The sequence below is a fragment of the Xiphophorus couchianus genome, chromosome 2 (assembly GCF_001444195.1).
Source record: "Xiphophorus couchianus chromosome 2, X_couchianus-1.0, whole genome shotgun sequence".
Lineage (NCBI taxonomy): Eukaryota > Metazoa > Chordata > Actinopteri > Cyprinodontiformes > Poeciliidae > Xiphophorus > Xiphophorus couchianus.
In genome coordinates this window covers 32,429,016-32,451,842 of record NC_040229.1, presented here as the reverse complement: position 1 = coordinate 32,451,842, position 22,827 = coordinate 32,429,016, and the positions used below count along the sequence as shown (strand labels likewise).

The following is a 22,827-nucleotide window of genomic DNA, read 5'->3' as shown; positions in this document are numbered from 1 at the left end:
TTACACAGAAAGTTATTTTGTTTCATTACTTCATTTATCCACAGCCTTCAGCCCTGTCAACCTTTATATAACAGCTTAACAAGGAGTACTTATAAATGAACAGGGGAATAACATGGAGACATGAATGGAGTCTTGATAAGAGATGTGACGGCTACAACCAAGAGGAGTGAGAACTGGAAGCATTAACCTTTGGATCCGGTGAACAAAAGGTCGTCGGTGCAGTCTACACACAGCACGGCTTTGCTGTGTCCCTCTGCCACGTGAACGCACTGCAACGTCGCAGAGCGGCTGCTCTTAGTGGACGGCACTGGGTTGATAACACCCCTGAAAAACACATACGCACATCACTGTAGCGATCAGCTAACTAGTCACCGTGTAGCCCAATTATCAGAGAGGGGAAGAGAAAGGAAACACACCCAAAGACATGCAAGGTACCGAGCTCTCAGAGCCAATTAACACACAACTGGAGTACAAATCTTTGCTGTGCTGAGAGGAAAAAACGATTGAAACACACCTAAGCAGAACGAGATAAATGACGTTAATCGCATTAGCTGGTTTAGTGTGGGTCACTGTGACAGAAAGAAACCCCAAAGAGGGCAGTCTGTGTTCAAAATCCACCTCAAGTGATGGAACAAAGGGTCAAACTTTACTAGATGTTTACATTTGTTTTTTTTTTTTACTCCATCAGCCCACAAAAGTACTGGTACTTTTGTGGGCTGATGGAGAAGGGAAGGAAGAAGGTGGAGGATTCTGTTGGAGAACAGGGTAGGGCATTCGTGCATCCTGGAAAGGAAGAGAGAGTCCAGGATTCCTGAGACGTAATTGGCTGCTGGTTTACACAGCAACAAATTCAATTTCTTTAAGATTTGTGACATCATGGAAGCAGCCTACACTACACTCCATGTCAAACATTAGGAAGCAACTTTAGCTTTCTGTCCTGCTTCATGCTAATAATTTGGCAAGAAGACCATAGATGTCATTTACACATCATGTTATTTTGGTCTTTGTGCGCATTCAGACATACACTATGCTTGGTTTGGTCACTAAAAGTTTCTGTCACATCATCCGTATGGGGTAAAGTTGATTTTAGCTCAAAGTGAATTGTCCAAGGTTTCCTTCAACTGGATTGCTGCTCGGTGCTTCTCCGTGGAAACCTGCTTAACATTTAATTGCCAAATATCTAGAAGCCAGTTCTAGAAACATCGTCTTCAAAATACGTAGAATGGCGTTATTCCGACCTACAAGTTAAAGAAAAGGTATTATTTTTATAGTCAAATTCTTTGTTTCTGAACAATAAATTAAATAACGCTGATTCTGCATTCAGGTCTTCGTGATAGTTGCACTTTAAAAAAAAAAACTTATGTTAAAACCGTCTGTTCAGATCAGCTCGTTCAAGTCTCCAAGAGCAGAATAAGTTTAATTATTCTGTATGGTTTACTCAAAAATCTAGTAAATTTAGCTGAAGTTTTGTTTTATATCTTACTTTAATTTGCCAAATCTGTACAAAAAAAAACAGTAAATTTTTTAGAACATTCTCCATCACCTTAAACAGACTTGAAATTAATTTCAGTACTTGCAGAATTCCATTCTTGATTTTTCTAAAAATGTTTAATCAATAGAAATTAATTAGTATGACTCAACGCGTGTTCTCTGACTATCCATCTGGTTGTCAATTATACCAAAATAAAAGAAAAATAATGTCCTACATTATTACTGTAATAATATATAATTTTAACAGTTTAAATTAAATTGTTGCCAATCTGTTTTAAGTCAAAGCTATTTGATAATGTTTTACATTATTTTTGCAAATATTCCCATAAAAAAAAAAACAAATACTTTTTCAAGGTCCTATAGTCATGCTGTTCCATGCCTACTTCATAATTTGTTATGAAACATACTTATGTTACATTTGACTTGATACTTGCACACTCCAGTTAAATCTGTTAAAAACATTCACAATTAAATGGGAAATTAGGCACCAAGACAGAGTTGGAAAGGTCAGCAACACTTCCCAGTTCAGCTGCTGCATCAGTGAAGGGTGTGCAAATCTGTTTACACTCAGGAGGAAAGAGTGGGAAGACTGCAGCAGGGCAGCAGAGAGACACATGAAACAACAACGTCACTGCTAGGATGGGCTCTCAGCCAGCAGTGACTCTCTACAACACACTTCATGTTTTATTTAAGGTAAACGAGGCGGGTGGGAGTCTGGGTCCAGCAAAACATGAGGTCAACTTCAGATAAATCCATCTTGCATATCTGAATGGTGGTCTGCAACGTCTCAGGATCTTATCAAATGTTTTCAGATGTGAAATGAAAATCTGAAACCTATCCAAAACCTATCTGAAGCTCTAATGTTTGTTACACACTAAGAAAATTATTAATGATGACAAATAAGATTTGCCATATGAAATGTCAGCGATAGCTTCAGGCTGGTGCCAGTGTAAATGTCATGTTGCAGTCTGGAGGCTTTTTTTTGGTTGGTGTCCTGCTAGATTACTGGTCAAAACACAAACTGTTTAACTGCTTCTGTTCCACGGCAGGAACCTCAGGAGTGGTTATTTATATCCGTGTTGTTATTGGATCACCTTTCTGGAAGTCAGAAAATATTGAATCAAAACATTTATAAAGGGGCAGTATTATGTAATTTTCTAGACTCATAAGTGTCATTTTATAGCACAATCAAATAACTATGTTGAAATGGTTGTTAAAAAAATTATATAGATTTCAACTATGACTTGGAAGAAATATTACTTTGTAATTTAACACCTTGAAATTGGGCCTTTGTCTCTAAAACATTCCTGTCCTTTCTGAAACCCCGCCTTCTGGAAGTCACATGGCTCCTCTATTAACCCTTTAACAACGTTTTTACCAGAGTTGCACTGATAAGGAGCTCCTATAATGAGCTCAGCAGATGCTCGGTTCCACCAGGTGTTTTTTCGAATTGCTGCTGGCTAGTCTGAAGGAGCTGAGAGGCGAAGAGGCGCTCTGTGAGGTGGAACCTCAGAATCCTCAAAACTGCAGCTCAGAGGAGGAGCTTCGTCCAGGAAGGTGGAGCTAGGGCCACCCAGGCGTTTTACACAGCTGAATGGTTGCTACAGAAGATTAAAGGATTTCTCAAAGATGTATGAAAGAATCAAAGCAACACTACAGGTGAGGACATAACATTATAACATGATGTAAAGCTAAAAAAGATTTACTTAATTGTACACAATATTGCCCCTTCAGTAGGGAGCTAATAGTCCCTAGCTCTATTAGGGATTTTATTTTGGGGTGTCAGATTAGACGAGATTTGATGCAGGTCTGATAATTTCCTTCCATTTTGAAGCTATGGACTACTTTGTGATGGTTTGAATGTTTAAAAAGAAAACAAGACTCATAAAAGTGAATTTATAAGAAAATATAGATCCAAGGAGCATCAGACGCAGAGTGATAGGCCAAAGTCAGAGCCAGCAGGAATGAAAAGAGTCATTATGACTCAAGGAAGAGTCATAATTTCAAGGTTAGGGAGCAAAATCATGTTGAGTTCAGAACACAACTGGTTTAGGAAACGCTTCATGCTTCTCGACAGCAGGAAATTAACAGGAGTGTTAGTAGAGTTAAGGTACTGTAGCTTCACCTTCTTACAGCTTTCCAGCCAAAAGGCTGGCAACAAGCTCTTACTGTTTATTCTCCTTGACCTTTGCCCTGTCAGCCGATGCTTGTGCCTTGTCATAGGTCTTCCTGCGAGAGAGTGGGGACGGCTCTGGAGTTCGCTTCTCCAAACCTGACACAGTTCTGGAGCCAGAGCTGAGTGTTCAGTTGGACCAATTGTTCAGAAACACAAACAAGAATATTTACAAAGCAGCAGTTGGGACACTTCAATCCAAACAAAATGCCGTAGAGATGGAGCATGCAGCAGTGTACACAGAAACACAGTTACCTGGTACTGTAAGGCCCAATAGAGTGGGTGTTCCTTGCCAAGCCCATGTTTACTAATAAAGACACTTCAGGTTTTTGTTATGCTCTAGCAGTCAAAAGTGTAACTAGTGTTGTGAAGTAAATGTGCAACTGGTTTGAAGCAGGGATTTAAGAAAAAAGGAGAAAGCAGTCTGGTTAGTATTTTTACAAGAGATGCACCGAGAGATAAGTTGGTGTTTTCACACCTGACAGTCAGGCAGTTTTGGTCTGATTGGCGACCAAAATTGCAACATTTGTTACATTTCCAACTGGTGTGTTTCTCTTTCACACCACACTGCATTAAATGATTCAAACTTTTTAAAGAACTTGTTCTCCTCCTCGCCTGTGTTGGCACTGCACCAAGAACCACTGAAGAAGACACAGAGCACAACTTCCTTCTTCATGAAACAAACAAAAATGCCGTACTGTCAGATTTTAGTGGTTGAAGGATTTCTCTTTTGTCTTTGGCAAAAAGACCACCAGCCATTTTCCCTGCGAGCGCTAGTTTGCCAGAATGCCCTTCACTGTAGTCTACTTCCTGCTTAAGGAGCGGAGAAGTCTTGTATTAGTTCACTATCTGTATCAGTGAGGAGTTTAAAAATAAAGTTAAAGAAAAAATGTTTTAAAACTACACAGCACAGGAAATACACAAAAGGATTGCTGTTGGTAATGCTAACTATGCTAAATGCTAATAAAAACAGCTTAAGAAAAAATATCTAAGATGTCAAGAATTTAATATCTTTGTTTTTGAATATTATTCAAACCCAGAGTGGTGGCAAGCCTCTGCTCCTAATAAAAAATAATTATTGATCAATCATGATGGAAAGGCTCCTGTAATGAAAGAGACGACAAACTAAAATGTAAGTTGTCAAATATTTTTAAATGATCTTACGATAAAAAGTGTATATGTCGTGACAATTGGACACATTACGTCACCAGGTTATTGTGTATTTTCAGCTCTTCCCTGTATTGGAAATCAGCTTAAAAATCTCTGACCAGTGCATCTCTATTTTTTAGTTCTGATAAAGCCATAAAGAGCTTGTTTTTGCATGAGACTTCAAGAAAGCCAAGCATTTTTTTAAATTTACAAATCTTTTCATGCTTTTATATCTGCTGGGCTAACAGGTGGTGTTTTAAAAAAAGAAAAAAAGGCAACCAAACTAATAAAGCCGCAGCCTCCACCATGCAGCAGCATAGAAAACTGTAGAGGTGAACCTGTATGTGGAAGAGAGCTGGGCTTGGACTTACATGCTGCCCATTTTAGAGGAAAAGCCAGGGGAAAGAGCTGTGTAGTCTCTGACTGATGGGCCCGACAAGTCCATGTCCACTCCACCTCCATCTGGGGTTTCAGCCAAAGACAGCATGGGGCCGGAGAAGTCAGTGGGCGCATCACCGGCAGATTCACTGTTTGCATACAGAAGCTCCATCTGAGTGGTGGTCCTCCTGCGGGCCTGTGTGGAAAAATCCACCCAAAAAATTAAGCCTAGGTAACATTTATAATCAATCAGACATTACGACTATAATTAAAATGTACCTTGCTCCTTGTTTTGGACTCCCCACAAAGTTTCATAAGGTCTGATGCCAATGTGCTACAGAGGAAATGGAATAAGCATCAAGAAATGCACTTAAGGTTCACTGCAAGTAAAGCGAAAAAGGAACTCGTACAAAATAAACCAGGAGAAACTCCCAACATCAAAAATCAATTACAGCACACACTGCCACAATAACGTAAAATGGAAAAAACACAAGAGACATGACAACCCTCAAAATAACCCACAATAATAAAAGCATCTTTAAAGAAAAAAAAAAGCAAGAAGCTGTTTTCCTTGAAGCATTAACTCACGTTCCTTCTGCTGAGGGACTCTGGGCTGACTCATCGCTGCTGCTATCATCCCCATTTTCTGTCAAATGAGATCAGTGTAGAACATCAGAGCTCAGTGATAACCATCATCAACTGTGTTGACAGTCTTTCTTGTTAAAAATGAGATGCCTGCTTATCTTCATTAACATTGCATTACTTATTGAGTTTTCATATCCCATTTTTTCAGCTTTTTTGTTGCAGCTGCTGAATTAGGCTTTTAAGCATCTCAGCAGATTAGAATATTATGAGAAAAGTTCATTCATTTCAGTACTTCAAGAGTAAAACTTGTTACACAGATTCATTATGCACATAGCGATATATTTCAAGTGTTTGTTTCTGTTGACTTTGTGGATTATGCTTCTAATGTAGGCCCAAAATCTGAATATTACCTATTTTAAAAAATCCTAAGAAAATGTTGAAGACATAATTGTCTTCAACAGTCATGTTGAAGACTGGTGACAACCTGGCAGCTGTCCAGCAGAGAGTAACAGAAAACTTCAACAAGGACGGACGTCACAAAATATTCTGAAAATGTTAAATTCGCTCAAGGTAACTCAGAAAAATTGCTTTCTTAGGTGATTGTTCCCTCTGGTATTGGATGTTGTTCACTAGTCTTGCTGGATATGATGTCATCAACTCAGTTGTTGCTAAACAACAGACATAACACCCCCAGTAAGTTTGTTACAATATCTGGTGATTGTAACAATGCCTCACTCTTTGCCACACTTTCGACGTTTCAAAAGTTTGTCAGCTGCTCTATTAGGGCAAGTAAGATATTGGATTTGTTGGAGCATCTCCAAAGCAAATAAAATGACCAATGTTTGTGTCTTTGCTTGTAATGTAAGCCCCTTGTTCAGAGGTAATGAAAAGAACTTTAAGAAGGAGGTCATGGGAAGCTGAAGAAGCCCTGTAGGGTTGTTTTGAGGCTACTGATTGGGATGCACTGTGCCAGCCACATGGAGAGGACAACACCATGACTGAGTGTGTGTCTATCTAAAATTCTGTCTGGATAACACCCTTCCCACTAGAACAGTGAGATGATTTCCCAATAACAAACACTACGACAAGCAATATGGCATTCTATTTCCCCAAGTGTTGTAACATTTTATTTCTGTCTGGGATTAATGGAATATTTCTGAATTGAAAAAGGTAGTTGTTAAAAAGAAGCACAAACAACTGAAATATCAGCAGCTTTCACAGGTTTATGAAGCAAAGCACAGTCGACAGTTTGGAGGGGTTGTGGACGGCGGATGGAGTCAGTGCTTCAGGAAAACACCACACACAGATGTATCTGAGAAATGGGCCTCAACAGTCACCTTCCTTGTGACAACACTAGGAACTTTCACTGCACCGTAGCAGTAGCACAAGATGATCGTCTCCATGCCACAATACATGCAAACAGAGCCATCCATTCATCGTCTATCAGGTCATCCTTGCAGGCTCGTGGAGTGGCCCCAAACAAGTACTGGCAGCATGTTCTGTGTAGTACATAGACATACTTTCAGCAGGCCGACATTTCTATATTAAAAATGTAGTTTTAAAATTGTTTGTATGCAAAATAATTTCTGGTAAACTGAAATTTTGATTTCATACAAGTCATTAAATTATGTCACCTTCCAAAAATAATGGCCTAAATCCTTTTTTTGCCTAAAGTTGTCTGGGAAAAATAAAAAATCACCTTTTTCTTACCAACAGATATATTTATGCAAAATTAGTAACAATAAAATAATCACTTTTAGAAAAAATGATTAAGGCCAATATTTTTAGGAAGGTGTCATTATTAACTGCAGTAATGCTTGAAACATATTACTCTTATTACAATGAATTTAAGATCTGAAATAATTGTGTTTTTTACTGAAATAAATCAACTTTTAATAATATTTTAATTTATTGAGATGTACCAGCAAAATGTGAAAAGAAAAGAAATAATCGCCATGCTTTTTTTGATAGTCAACCTTGTTACTTGCTGGATCCACTGGGATCAACAAGCAGGAAAAGATGTGAGGTTGGGGGTCACAGTGTGACCCGGTGTGTGAGGGCTGGGATGGAGGTAAGAGATCAGAAAGGTTATGAGTGTGAGAAATTATTAGGTTGCCTCTCCTGTTGAGACTGGAGAGATCTGAAACGATCCACGTAGTTATTCCTGTAAAAAGTGTTTGTACCGGGGTTAGCAGGTGCTAAAGCATGAAGGCCGTAGCACATATCAGCTGGAAGGGAGACGGAGGGGAGGAGGAGTGTTTTTGAATTAAGGAACAGGGGGCGGAGGGTCAGCTGGCAACTGTAGGGAAGCTTGGCTGCACTGCACCTCATGCACCTGCTTCTGTTAAGTTTAGTTAGTTCAAAAGAAGTGACAAAAGTAGGAACCATGCATTCATAAGGAGCATTAGGATCTAATGTGATTTCACTTACCAACTGGGAAGTTACCTAGCTCTGTGAAAACATGAGAAAGCAAAAAAGAAAAAACATGGGGGAAAACAAAAGTGCACAAATCAAAAAACAATCCCCCAGTAAAAAACAAAAGGAAAATTCAGGAGTAAAAGTGGCTAAACTAAATATAGCATACTACTGAACAGGCTGGAAAAATACAAACATGAAAAAAAACAATAGGTAGAGGAGTGCAGAAATGTTTTTTCTGCTGTAGTATCAGTCGTAAATATAGAAACTAATAAGGCCAGCTTCTGTTCAGCAGATGGCAACAGGCAAGAGCATCTCTCCAACGGTTCAAACATGCAGCTGACCAGCAACCCAATCCTCTTCCTGAAAGCACAAAAGCCTTTCTAAAACTAAACTGAGAAATGAACAAACGTGTCAGCGTCCTACTTTCTAAGATGAAAGTGGATATTGTCAGATTAGAGGTGAGGATTTGTTGTACCTTGCAGAGCGTTTCCCAGCAGCGCGTCCAGCTCCGGGTTGAACTCGGCCTTCTCCTTCAGCATGTGAAACAGCAGCTGGTTCTGTGTGGCGCTGGTGATTTCAGTCTGCTTCAGACGGCCTTCCATCACCTTCACCTGAGACTCCCGCTGAGCCGCCTGCAGACCCTGAAAAGGTCACACCCTTTACATTAACCACCGTTTTTTATTTACCCTTAAAAAAAAAAACCCTGAAAATTTCCACCAGCATATGCAAAATTATAGGTTATAAAGCATATTGTCCTAATACTTTATTATGCTTGAATGTCTTAAATCACATTAAGATCAACTATTTTTACATGTAGTTACTGAAAACAGAGCAGTATTGGTGTCTCCTGTTAAGGTGAGGAGTGGTACCTTGTTAATTGCCATGGACATGAAATGATCCAGTAGGAAACGAGCTTCAACCAGAGTGCAAGAACCAATAATAGCAGAGACATCCACTGTGTCACCCTCCTCCTGCAAAAAAAACTTAGTTATTTATTTATTTTTTATTATTTTGAATTCTTAATTCTTTTGCAAATAAGTCCTAAGCAGGCTTTAGTATTTATGTAGCTAGTTAAGTACAGTTTGGCATAATAAAGACTCCAATGTAGATATTCAAGCTATTTGAAAACCTCGACTCAACTCCTCCAAATGTACTTCAGAGCCAGCAGCCCTCCTTACCTTGGTTTCCTCCATCTGCATGATGTTGGCCTGACAGTCGGCGATGCTGTCATTAATGTAATCAATGTTGGCTGTCAGCGCATCCACTTCCTCGTTGAGCGGGAGCACGGTCTTCTCTGCCTCCAGACCCTCTCTCAGCAACCGGTTCTGCTTCCTGATCACCTTCTCCTTTCGCTTCGTCAGCTCCTCTCGTTGCTGTGTTGAAAATATCAACAGCGGTTATTTAAGTCTCTTTATAGAACAACTTTTGAATGTGATCAGTGTTGAAATTGATGGGGAAGAGCAGAAATGAAAGATATCAAATGATTCAGCTGTTTATTTTTACTTTTCATTCTATTTTTAAACCATAATGCACTAAGCATTAGTTCTAAAGGATTTTCAAAGTTAACCAATGAGCTAATTAGCAGAGTGCCAATATGTTTTAAGCCTATTTTTTACTACATGGGCCTGAAAACAAGAACATTTTTATAAAATTCACATGAATCAGTCTGGCCATTAAAAATAGCAGAATTTTGAAACAGATGTGTCTTGAGTTGTCACCATGTTGTTGGCAACAATTTATTGAAAACAAAATTTAACATACCAAGTGTATTTAAACATATGCTTTAAAAATAAAAATAAATAGGACTGCATCAGTCAGAGGGGCTTTGATGTGCCTGCTATATTAAGAGAACTTTTACACAGTCTTATTATAACCTTCAACCTAATGTGATGCATCATGTCCTCTTTTACTTTATTAATAACAAAAATAGCAAAGCTATTACATATTTTCTGTTGGTTTCACCAACTTAAATTTAAGATCTTTAAAGACCATTATGAATGAATTAAAGATTTATCTCCACAATAATATATAAATGTCACCTAGCCATCTAATGATAAATTAGAACATACCCATGTTAAATGTAAAAAAGCTAAGTAGCTAGCAAGGGTCTGATAGCAGTGGGTTATCAGTAAATGCAACAGTTTTGAGGTTGAGTGTGACTCAAACTATTGCCTGAAAAAACAAATTCAAGAAAAAACCAAAAAGAAATACATGGAATATACTGGATTAAATAGTCCGGTCATGACAAAATTTAAGATTAACGTTTTAAGGTCAACTTTTTAAATTAATTTTAGACATGAGATTTTAATTTTAGATACATGAATTTAAGACTTTTAAAGGATGAATTAAACTTTCCCCGCATATTCAACAAACCAGAGGTAGTGTTCTGGCTCTTGTCAGCTTCATTTAAAACCAAAGCTGAAATAAAACATCCCACTGGATGCGTCATGACTTCACCTTCAGGAGACGGTTCATGTCGGCCTCCATGTTAGAGATGGTCATCCTCTGCATTATGACGTCTGAGATGCGCCGCTCCAGGGTCTGCCATTTGTTACGAGCGACTCTGGTGGAATAAACACCAGCTGTGCGCCTGTAGGAAGACCTGGACACACGACATCGTTCGTCAGTCATTCTGGCTCCTCAGTACATACAGTATAAAGGCACCCTTCAGTTTGTAGCTTGAAATTTTTTTAAAAAGAGAAGAAATGTGCATCATTTTCCTTACACATCACAATAATGCACTATTTGGTGGCAATGTGTCGAACGCAATTTGTGGCTGTAACATGATAAAATATGAAAAAGCTAAAAAGGCGTGACTGAACTGTACATGGTACTGTATCGATTAGATCAAATCATATTCAGGTTCAGTTATATCTTGTTAGTAGGAGCCATTTGTAGCCTCACCATGTGCCGTTGGCAGCCGTGCTGCTGGAGGAGTACAGGCGTCCGGAAGGCGGGCGGTGACTGGAGTCCTGAACCGTCTCTGGAAGGTTGACTTTCCGGACCACTTTACCTGAAGTAGGCCTCACCTGCCTTCTCAGAGCAGTCACCTGACAAGCACACACATGCCAGATATAAGCTGATGAACATGGGATTGCAACAAGTTGGCAAAAGAGGACAGTACTAAGCAGGGCTGGTTTTAAAAGGATGTGAGCCCCTGGGCTGGAGACAGTTTTGGTGCCCTATCCACTTACAAATGGATAGGGAACTAATTACTACTGTAATTTGAGATATATTGTAAAATTACAGTATATGAACATGTAGTACTATAAATCAGTAGGTATGAACTGATACATTGTTGGTTTAATATGTCTTCTAGCCAATAACTCCATATTATTCTCATGGCTATAAATTGACTATAATATTGATTTGGTATATATTTTGTGTTTTAATAGATTTATTTGAATGTAAAGCATTTTGCAACACTTGCTTAAAAAGGTTCTATATAAATAAACTATTATAACTTCATAGTTTTGAGATACTTGATTACTGTTTATATTAATAACAAATCTAAATGATATAAGTCATTATTTGGGCCTGTGAGTTTTATACAAAGTGAAGTGTTTGCAAAATATGCATTCATAAAAAAATATTGAAAAAAAACCTCGTACTCTCCTTAAAAGTTGGCGCCCTGGGCTACTGCTCCTTTAAGTCTGGCACAGGAACCAAGTATTAACAACACTGTTGACTTTGATATGAATAAACATTTTTACAGAGGCATTTTTACCTGCTAAATAAATGTAGTAAAATTCAAAGTTGGATTTTTTTCAATCATATGTCAATATAAGATTATGCCTTTAAATTAAAACTGGATTTTGGCCTGTAAAGCTTTTATAAAGATTTGGTGGGATGGCATTTTCTAAATCATATGCAAACTTCTTTGAAAAGTTAACCAACTGCATGCTTGATACTTAGCCAATCACAGCAGAGGAGAACCCCCCCGCCAGCCTCTCTTCTCACCTCCTCAGTCTTCCTCCTCAGAATCAGCTCCTGCTGCCTTTTCTGAGCCTCCAGCAGCTTTAGTTGATGCTGAAGGAGAAACAGTGTCGTTATCAGCAGAAGTGGTTAAAATAAACTGAAGCATTTCCTATATCGTTTCATGTTGCTGCAGAAGAGTTGCATTAAAACACTGAAGTGAAAAAGCTGACCTCTTGCTTTCGCTGGTCCTTTTTCAAAGAGGCAATTTCTCTGTTCCTGCGCAACTCATTCAGTCGGTTTTTCTCCTGCTGTTCCTTCATTTGCTTCATAAGACGAACCTGAAGATGTCAGAACGCACAAAAGTTTACATAATGCATGGCAAAAAAATCTACACCTGAGAAAAAAAAGCTGTACCTTTGTCTTCTTCATTTCATTCACATCCATCTGGAGCTTCTTCAGCTGCTTCTCGTACTGCGATTGGTTCTTCAGCAGGCGGGCGTGTTCCTTCTGAGCCGACTGGAGCTTCTGAAGCTCCTTGTTCATGACGCTCAGCTTCTTCTCATATTCAGCCTTGATTTTACGAGCCTTGTCCTCTGTGCCACTTTCCACAGAATCTTTAAACGTCCAGCACAAACAAGAAGGTGGATTACAAAAATATCAACCTTTTTAAAGATCCATTACACAACCTCTTGTTTTATAAGGGCAGTAATATGTAAAATAAACTGTTTTTATAATTTCACATCATGTTATAATCTTATTCCCTCATCAATAACATATGTGTTGATTTGATTTTTTTATTAAGGATGTTTGAGAAATACTTTAATCTCCCGTGCAACCATCCAGCTGTGCAAACGCCTGGGTAGACCTTGGTCTGCCTTTGAGGATGAAGCTTCTCCTCAGAGCTGCAATTTCCAAGCTTCCGTGTTACAGAGTAGCTTTCCCCCACATGGCTCCTTCAGACTAGTGTTACATGCTCACATTTGCTTCCGTCTCCTGATTGTTTTTATTTTGGCATTTTTGATGGTTCACTGGTGGGGGGGGCAGGGCACAGACAGCCCAAGTGTTTTTGGTTTTTTTTAGCTGGGCTGGTGGTGAGTGATGTGTAGCGTGTTTGAAGCTGCTGCAGCAGTGCAGTTTTTGTTAAGAAAAATAACTGAAAGTACGGTACGGAGAGGCTCTGGAAGGAAAAAGAGTATCTTCACCTCGGGATGGATCAACCCAGAGGGGAGCGTCGGATGTTTGGCCGGGATGAAGTTTGTTTTGTTTTGGAAAAACTGACTGGACGCTAAAGGATTTTAGCACTGGGGAGTTTACGCGCCTGCTAAGACCAACCACTGACGAAATCACAAGTGGCGCATTTTTAGGAAAAGAGAAAAACTTCATATTTAAAGAACAAAAACTATTGAACAGAGCGTCTGACAAACGAAGGATCGTCCTTCTCAACGGATGTCAGCTGGTCAGTAACTCTGACCAGACATCTAAGGTAAGCCCCCTCCACACTGTGTGTTCCATCAGGTATCTGTGTTGTTTCTTTTCTCCTTTTCCTTTTGTTTACATCAATACGTACCTATTGTTGCGGCCCTACTCTCTCATAACCAGTCAAAAGAAGAAGAACGAGCAAGGGAGAGTAGCAGTACGTAACACTAGCTAGCAGCATTTAGCAAACACCTGGTGGAGCTGTGATGTGGAGCATGAGCTCATTATAGGAGCTACTTCTCAGTGCGATGTTAACACTGTTTAAAGTGTTAATAGAGGAACCACAGTGTGATGTCTTCCTGGAGCTGGAGTGTTGGAAAAAGAGCAGGAGTTTCTTAAAGAGATAGAGGCCCTTTTTAAAGATCTTAAATTAAGAATAAAATTTCTTTTAAGTCATATTTGATATATACAACATATTTATAACAACTGACGGTACAATAGTTACTTCATTGTGCTTTAAAATGGCACTATATGCCTGGAAAATACATAATATTGTCCCTTTAATAATTCCTAGAAGAATGTTTGATCTATTACTGTTTTTAAGCCTAAACAGAAACCGTCTCCATCTTCTGACAGACACTAGCTTCATTACAGGTCTATTTGGAGAACAAAGCAGGAGTTAAATTTGGGTTTTTCTGAGATGATGTAAGAAACAGCAGATCAAAAACATATTTGTCTTCTTTACTGTCACCATCTGAAAACAGTACCACATGCGCCACCTAGTGGATGATCTGTTGCTCTTACTCATGTTCTGAAGGACGCGGTCACGCTCCAGCTGGGTGTCCCTGATCTTGCACTGCAGCATCATCAGCTTCTGCTCGTACTGCTGCTTGAGTGTGTGCAGACGCCGCTGGCTGTTCTCCAGCTCGTCGATCAGTTTCTGCTTGATGGCGATCTCGCATGTGATGTTGGCCAGATCAGCCTGGTAGTTCTCTGTCAGACACAACACAAAACTTTAAAGAGTCTGCAGCCACAGACATGTTTCAGCCTTTTGAAAGGTTACGGAGTTTGCAGAACTTTAATATCTTGCATGTCATCTATCTAACATCCCACATACTGTTGGCATGCAGACTCTGCATGATTGGCACTTGAAGTAAAGTGTTTCAACACAAATAGTAGCAAAGCTACTGATGTATTTTGTGAATTTGCTCCCCAGAATATGATGTATATTTTTAGTAGCTTGGATGCTAAATGTCGCAAAGAGAGGTGTAGAAACTGGACTGTTGTACAGAAGAAAATTAGTTAGCAAAAATGTGCGTTAATCGAAATTGTAATCACAATTTTCAGTAACAGTATCACAGCTAAATTTGTCATGAGAAATCTAGGAACAAGTCGCCAGAGCAGAATTGTAGAGAAACAAAATATAAAACTTATCAATTCCTGAGAAAATTGATTTTGTTTGTTGCTAAATATCACCTTCCTAAAATAACGGGTTGTGTCCCTCCCCCCCCCAAACCCCAAAATCACTTTTGGCAAAAATGACTTAGTCCATTATTTTAGGAAGGATTTCCTTTATTATTCAGAGCATGAAGAAGCCTTCCATGCTCTAAGTAGCAGTCTGAGGTTTAAAAAGGTAAACTTTGGGGTTGAACTCAGTTTTTTACAGAGTAAATTTGAGGCGTTTTGGGGAAAACTCTTAGCTGATTATCCCAAAGCCATTATAGGATTCTTCTGTGGATAAGAAGCCAAAGCAAATGGTGACGGTGGCTGAACCTCAAATGGAGCAAATATGTTTGTATTCATTTGATTCTGTTTGGTTTGCCTGAGTATTCCCCATTAATAAATGAGAAAAATCCTGTATTCTTCTTGGATAGAATGATCTGATTTGCTAGCAGTGGTAGAAGTATGAATTCTTACTATTTTAGCTCAATAACTTATCTCTTCCTAATAGCTGAAAGATGGGATTTTATCCTCACTTCTTCCCACTGTTTGACCTCAATGATGGAGTTAGTACTGCTGGAGCATGCATAGTAGGGCTGGATGGATTGATTGGGCTTATAATAGGTCTACCATCATGACACATTTTAGCTGTCAGCATCTAACAAACACAATACAAATGTTTCTGCAGTGTGAAAAATTCAAGTAATCCTCATTTGATTTATTTTATTTTCATTATGTGTAGTCTGTTTTTTTAGATACACATTTTGTACATTTAAAAAAAAATCCTACTCTGTTGCATTCCTTTGGCACGGAGTTTGCCATTTTTGATAACAGCACAGCCTATTATGTTGTCATTTTGCCTTTGCTGTATGGTATGTTAATTCTGAAATATATTTGCTTCTGATACTCACTCAGAAAGCTCACTGTGTTGATCACCTTTACCAATTTATTCTCTCTTTGATATTTTGGTACACAGAACCTGAACTTCATGTTTATCCTAAAACATTTGTTGACATAATGTATTTTCTCCACCTAACATCGTCATCAGTAATGTGCAGCAAGAGGAAACCAACAGTTTCACATCCACATCCAAACTGATTAAACAGACAAATATGAAGAAATCACAGCAGGTTGACCTGCATTAATGTTTCCTGACAGTAAGGGAACAGCTCCACCTTGTGGAGACATATCGAGCAATTTCAACTATTTAATGATCTTCACACCTTTTTCATCCGACTCCGAGTCCGAATCATTAGAGCTCTCCTCCACATCCATCTCCTCTTCGTCCTCTTCTTCCTCATCCTCTCCATCTTCATGATCACTGGTGTCTTGTACATCCTAAAACATCAAAATCAAGGACTTTTATATTAGCAGCTTCCACAAGAATATTAAGGTCTCTGTATATTACAGCCTCATCTGAAATCTTGATCTCACCATTTCAGTCTCTTCGTTCATTTCCTTCTCATTTGGTTTCTCCTGTTCGTTGTCAGGAACTTCTTCTTTGTTTACGCTGAGAGACACACAGACGACAGTGAAATGATGTTAATTAATGACAAACTGAAGAAAAGAAACCAGCAGCAAACCTGGAATTGCAACTTCATGTAAGTAAGGATCATCTACAAAACAAAGCCCTTATTTTATTATTTTCAAAGGCACAGTGGTGAACAGAAATATGCAAAGCACATCTGTTAACGAGGGCTTACACTGTCTTTTGGACAAATAAGCTTTTAAATTAAAAAACTACTAACACAGCAGAAAATGTTGATGAATATTCAGGATTTCCAATCACATTTATTTCTAAACCAGAACACTAGAATTAGCTGAGGAAACACATCATTTGACACTGTTCTGTTTTCCATAGCTTTATTGTGGAAAAGACAGCGCGTAATGTTAAAATGAGGAGGCTTCCAACTCTGAACAAAAAAAAACCCAGTATAGCAGCATTTTGGGATCAGTGCAACACAAAAAATACACACACAAACCAAATTCATGAACCACATCACTTGGATAATTGTTCTATCCAATCAGAGATCCGCTAACCTGTCAGGCAAAATAAAAAAGTGAAATGAAAGATCAGCTTACTAAAAAAGAAAAGGGGTTTATAGTTTGGACTCGTTGTGAGCCAAAGGTAGAACTCCCTAGAATAGTTTGTGATTGGATTCTGCTGTTTGGAGTCCAGACATTAAATAAAAGTAACCTAAAAATGCAAGAATGTAGAGCAGCAGATAGTGAGAAAACAAAGGTTTGGGTTTTAAAATGATCTAGAACAACCATGCAATTGGAGCAGATTTGTTTTGCTAAAGTATTCATACTCTTGAACTTCTTAATCTTCTGTCACATCACAACCACAAACTTCAATAGTTCCCAGTGGGACTTTATGTGGTAAAACAAATCAAAATATTCTGATTATACTTTAATTTATATTTGTCATTCATAGAAAAAACACTATATCTTCAACATTTTGATAAACTATGGTCTGAAAAATGTGTCCATTTTCCTCACATCAGGGCTTCCATCCCAGCAGTTTAACAGGAATTCCACAAAGATGGAAGAGTGGACATTCTCCACTTTCATCCTGAACACTGGTGCACCACAGGGGTGTGTCCTCGGCCCATTCCTCTTCTCTCTTTTCACCCAACACAGCTCCCACATATTTCTCACCTACACCACCATCAAATTTGCTGATATCACCGTCCTTGTCATTCACTCTTTTTGACTTTCCCCTTTTGGGAAGAGATACCTGGACACTCAGGGGGATGCATTTGTAAAAACATTTTAAAAACCATGCATCCCTTTACTTCCATTTCCCCTGATGAACTACTTTAAGTTCCGATAAAATACATAAAACCCTTATAGTTGTAGTGTGACAAATATGTGAAAAAGGTCAAAGAATGTGAATACTTTAGTAAGGAACTGATATCAGTCCAAAATAAATAGGTCAGCGACATGAAATCAAGATGGAAGCAAACAATGTGGGGCAGGAAAAGGAAGGTGGAAGCTTGAACAAACCTGGCATCCACCTCCTTCACCACCTCCTCCCTTTCCTCCCTTTCTCTCTCCTCCAACAGCTGCTGGAGTCTTCAGGGAGGAGAGAAGGGTTAAAAAAAGAGAGATGGAAGAAGAATGGAAGGAAGAACGGTCAAGTGAAGCGCTACACTTTTGAGTCCAACAGCTTCACATCAATGCACGTCTTTCACTTTAAACGTCAGCAATGTGCCGTGGCCACAGCTGCCCTCTTAGTAAAAGTTTTCCAAACAATATTTTCAATTTAAAGTTCTACTAGCAGCCAACCTGCTACAAATCATGAAGCTACCACCACAATTCTTAACAATAACAGGCATGTCATGTTCAGTTTCTTCCTGGTCAACCTACGTTTTATGGAGATTGTGGTAAAAGCAACAATCTCTGTGAATTCTGTCCATAAAAGAAATATATTTGTAAAAACAGATTTTCACAAATTATAAAAACAAAAAATACTTTAGACAGAGACCAGGCAGACTAAAAAACTAGATCTGCAGAAATAAACTAGGAACGCAGAACCAAAGCTTCAAGGAATCAGTCAGGAGACAAACCCCACTGCTGTGAACAAGCCCTTAGTGCACGACAGTGTCAAAATACATTTTTCTGATAGAATTAGAGCAAATTCACACTTTTGGCATTCTCTGGCCTTCCTAGAAAGAGCTTTAAGTTTTGTATTTATTCTTCTCACAAATAGAATACTTAAAAAAAGTTGAAACAATACCGTTATGACACCAAAATCCACAAAGACAAAACAACAATGATATATTGCAACATTAGCTGTATAACGAATGGGCACAATATGGTTTTGACAGCAATGTAGTTGCAAGTTCTGAAAAAATGTTCAGTCAGATAAAAAAGAAGACCCTTAACAGTTATATTTTTGAAAATTGTGAATACTTTTGTATAAAACTAACTGAAGACAAAATGATCAACTCCTTCGTAAATCTAAAAAATCCAGTTGACCCACATCCTTCTCTTGTTACCTTTTCTTTTTCTTTTTCTCTCGCTTCTTCAGTTTCTCCAGGTCTTTCTTGGCAAGCTCAATGATGTCGGCAGTCTCTTTCTCAGGGGCCATCAGAGCGTTGGAGAAGGAGCCGGGCCCTCCGTAGAACGACTGACGAGTGGAGGCGCGGGACAGATTCTTCCTCAGGTTCTCATTCACCGCTTCGCTCTCCAGCAGCTTAGCCCTGAGAAAAACATCCAGGGACCAGAAAACTCAACTTAAACTAACAAAACTAAAGTCCAGTCCACTTAAAGCTCCACTTTGTAACTTTTAGAAATTATATGTTTTTTTAATGTATTTGTTAAAATTCTCACAATGTCATAACAGTACAACAAATAATCTATGAAAAAAAATAAATAAATCAGGCTCCTCCTCGCTTTGAACTGAATGCCAGGTCTATACTTCATCGAAGAAAAACAGTTACACAAGTAGCATCTTTCTTTCTTTTTTGGTGTATAATTTCATCTTGTGATTTTATTTACATAGCAGCTGATGACTTAAGTCCTTCATGTTGGTTGTGCACTAATTAGAGTGATAAAAATGTTTTATTTTGTTTCTCTAACTTTAGCTTTAGAAAGATCACTGTGCCTTTATTTTTCCCATAGTTTTGAAAACAAAGTGAGTATTTTACTTGGTTTAGGTAAATGGACTGAACTTAAACAGTGTTTTTCCAGTCATTTTGACCATTAAAGTGATTTACATCAGAGTCACAGTCAACTATTCACACTCATATTTGCTCACACATTTATATACCGATACACAGATCAGCAGGCAAATTGGGATTCAGTGCCTTGCTCAGGGGCACATCGACATGTGGAAGTTGGAATCGAATCCACGACCCACAAGTACAGACGACTGCTCTACCCACCCAGCTGCAGTTGCCCCATTTGATATGAGCAAAATGTTAATATCATCATAATCCTAGAGCTTATGTTGCACTAAACAAGAAACGCAGTCATTACCGAAGATCTTCGATTTCTTTGATGTAACTCTGTATCATGTTTCCAATTTCCTCCGTGCCTCCTTCACCTGGGCGAGAAACAGATTCCTGATGAGGTGTTTGAACAGCAAGTGGAATGCTGACAGGTGACTTCAGTCCTACCTGCCCTGGCCAGAGCCTGGTTGGCCTGATCGCTGAGAAGTTGGGTGAGGCGAGCCCTCTGGGCGTCGATGGTCTCCTGCATGGCTTTCACCCTCACCCTCAGGTTGCTGTTCTCAGTCTGCAGCATGGAGTTCTCATGGAACATGTCGCTGAAGCTCTCCACGCCGTCCTCGCCCACCATGCGTTTACCCTGCAGCAGAGAACGGCTCTATTACATCTCCAGAGCGGGAGCCTACGGAAGCCCTGAAGGGCCTCGTCCCGGTTCCCTCTCACCGTCTTATACTCCATCAGCTCCATCTGCAGTCGGGCGATCTCGGTCCTCAGCGCGCTGATCTGCTGGCTGGCCTTGTCCTGGTTCACCATCACCTTGTTCTTGATGTTGCGGGCTCGGTTAGCGTACTTTAACGTGTTCAGGGTTTCCATAAAGTCAAGATCGGATGGACTAATGCATGCAATCATAACAGTTTGGCTGAAAAGAGAGTGGAAGAGTTTCTTGGTTATAAGACTGATACCTAAAGGGGATTCATAGGCACACACAAATAGGAATTATTAGACATAGAAACATTTTGCTGATTGAGGCGCAAGCTCAAAAGCTTGGAAACTGGAGATTGGAGGAGGCGCTGGGTCCAACCAGGCCATTTGAGACTTAAGGATTTCTCAAACATGCATGAAAGAATCAAAACAACACTCCAGGTATGTTTTTAATGTGGGAATAACATTATAACACGATGTAAAGCTAAAAGAAGTCGACATAATTTGTCCTTTTAAATTTGTATTAGCAGTGGCAAAGAAAGCCATCACATGGAAAGTTGAACCCCATTCCCACCTTAACCAATTGGATGGACATAGGAGGAAATTCACAGCATGGAGAGATTTACATGCATTCTAAGTCAACAAAAAGCAAAAGCTGGAGATTGTAATATGTCGTCACCTGTCACTCTGTTCTGTTTTTTTTTATATATACATGTTCTAAATATTTAGATGGAGTTAAACATTTAGAAGATACATTTTAGTCATCTAAGACATTACTCTGTGCCAATTAAAAGCAGATTTGACAGACATAACTTTCACTACTTGCTCTGATTGACATAATGAGTGATCCACCAACCTGTTTCCTCCCAGCGAGTCCTGCAGCAGTCGGGTCAGTTTGGAGTCTCTGTAAGGCACGTGAGAAGACCGCTTGCTTCGGTCTCCTAAAGCACTGATTACGTTCCCCAGCGCCAGCTGAAACACACCCAGGGGAGCCAGAAGAATGGTTATTTTTTCCAGTCCTGACTGTTACTGACATGTTTTGTGTACTAGTAAGATAAAAACTTTACAGCAATGGCGCTGTAATGTCATTACAAAATAAAAATCAGGAAATAAGCCCAACTCAAACACAACCTCCTTCCCAATAGAGGTCAGGTACAAACAAACAGTATTGTATGGAGCTGTTGTTTTTTTCACTAGACACGACACTTAACGATGTGCATGTCGGTGTGTAAGTGTATGCACGTTGTCCATCTATTCAAAATTTTATTACAATATTTTGTAGTACTATAGTGATAAATTATGATTTTGAAAATTATTTCTTTTTTAGGTAACTGTATGTCAGACTGCATGACATCACATTCATAGCATCACAAGCTACTGTTGAAAAACATTCGCTTTTGAAACAGGCTTCTTCAGGACGTCACTTACTGAAAGTGTGATTTATATCATTAAACTGCTCACACTAACTGCATTTAAGCACATTTTCTAAATGATAAACAATATTTATTGATGCTCTCGTAGAACAAACAGTGGAGAAAGTAGTAAAAACATCTCAGAGAAAACAGTTTGTTCTTTTTTTTTATTATATATTGAAGCGTTCAAGAATCTTTATTGATATACCAGCTCATATTTACATGTTTATAGTACAATATTCAGACCCCAGTTTAAGAAGCCTAATAAATAAGTAAATATATAAAAGATTAATATATAAATAGTGTAAATATAAAGAGTATGCAAAAAAAGTAACATTTATTAATACGACAATAAATCAAAAAACATTTTTCATTGTAAATAATAAACGATGCAATAGATTCCCATCCCTAGTGATCGTTTGTGAGTGTAAATTCTGGTGTAAAGTGCTTCAAGTGGTCAGTATGACTGGAAAAGCACAATACAAGTTCAGTTAAGGAGGGCAGCATCCTTTCACAGAATCCCTCTACAAGGAAGAAGAGCCACAAATGGCAAAAATTCAATTTATGAGAGTTTAATAGCCTTTCAATTTCAACAAAACCCCCAAAAATGCAACTAGAGGGTTTGGCTCTCAATAAAATAAGCACTAAAACTACTTTGCCCTTTAACTTTCAGCAGCTTTTATAAAACCACCCATGAGAATAATTATAGGGTAAAATATAGTGTATCTTTAGGGGGGGAGAAACAGTGCATTTTTTTTTTCTTTTTGATACCTTTCAGGGCAGTAATTACACACTGAACCACTAGGTGGCAGTCTACTTAAGGATAATAAAAAGCATGCTCAGGAACCATACCAATCCACAGTTGATGGAGATGCCCTCTTTGGCCCGGTCGCCCGTCGCTCCAGTTCTCTTAAGTCTCTCAGAACCAGCCAGGTCCACAAAGTGAAACTTGGCGGTCAGCGTCTCGTATTCGTCCATCTCCCCGTTTCCATTAGACACCTTGTTATCATTCTCACCTTCTTGCTGAAAGATAGATTGTTTTTTTTTAAATGTACAAATTTAAAAAGTG

At 38.9% G+C, this 22,827-nt stretch overlaps 1 protein-coding gene across 5 annotated transcripts in view; it reads right to left on the bottom strand.

Moving 5' to 3' along the window:
* The window catches only part of kif21a (kinesin family member 21A), a 53,483-nt gene that overhangs the window by 5,800 nt on the left and 24,856 nt on the right, over nt 1-22,827 (bottom strand). Inside the window, exons 6-29 of one of the 5 annotated variants that reach the window (XM_028033712.1) lie at nt 22,611-22,781; nt 21,203-21,318; nt 20,368-20,563; nt 20,095-20,284; nt 19,955-20,021; nt 18,973-19,176; nt 17,978-18,046; nt 16,403-16,478; nt 16,192-16,306; nt 14,333-14,521; nt 12,527-12,726; nt 12,343-12,450; nt 12,155-12,223; nt 11,099-11,244; nt 10,652-10,796; nt 9,373-9,567; nt 9,064-9,165; nt 8,670-8,835; nt 8,207-8,227; nt 5,780-5,837; nt 5,471-5,525; nt 5,185-5,387; nt 3,661-3,786; nt 188-324 (exon numbers count right to left, since the gene is read on the bottom strand). In XM_028033712.1, the coding sequence (XP_027889513.1) occupies nt 188-324; nt 3,661-3,786; nt 5,185-5,387; nt 5,471-5,525; nt 5,780-5,837; nt 8,207-8,227; nt 8,670-8,835; nt 9,064-9,165; nt 9,373-9,567; nt 10,652-10,796; nt 11,099-11,244; nt 12,155-12,223; nt 12,343-12,450; nt 12,527-12,726; nt 14,333-14,521; nt 16,192-16,306; nt 16,403-16,478; nt 17,978-18,046; nt 18,973-19,176; nt 19,955-20,021; nt 20,095-20,284; nt 20,368-20,563; nt 21,203-21,318; nt 22,611-22,781 (3,124 nt within the window). The remainder of the gene's footprint in view (nt 1-187; nt 325-3,660; nt 3,787-5,184; nt 5,388-5,470; nt 5,526-5,779; nt 5,838-8,206; nt 8,228-8,669; nt 8,836-9,063; nt 9,166-9,372; nt 9,568-10,651; nt 10,797-11,098; nt 11,245-12,154; nt 12,224-12,342; nt 12,451-12,526; nt 12,727-14,332; nt 14,522-16,191; nt 16,307-16,402; nt 16,479-17,977; nt 18,047-18,972; nt 19,177-19,954; nt 20,022-20,094; nt 20,285-20,367; nt 20,564-21,202; nt 21,319-22,610; nt 22,782-22,827) is intronic. The other 4 variants (XM_028033738.1, XM_028033720.1, XM_028033730.1 and 1 more) reach the window with 4 other exon arrangements.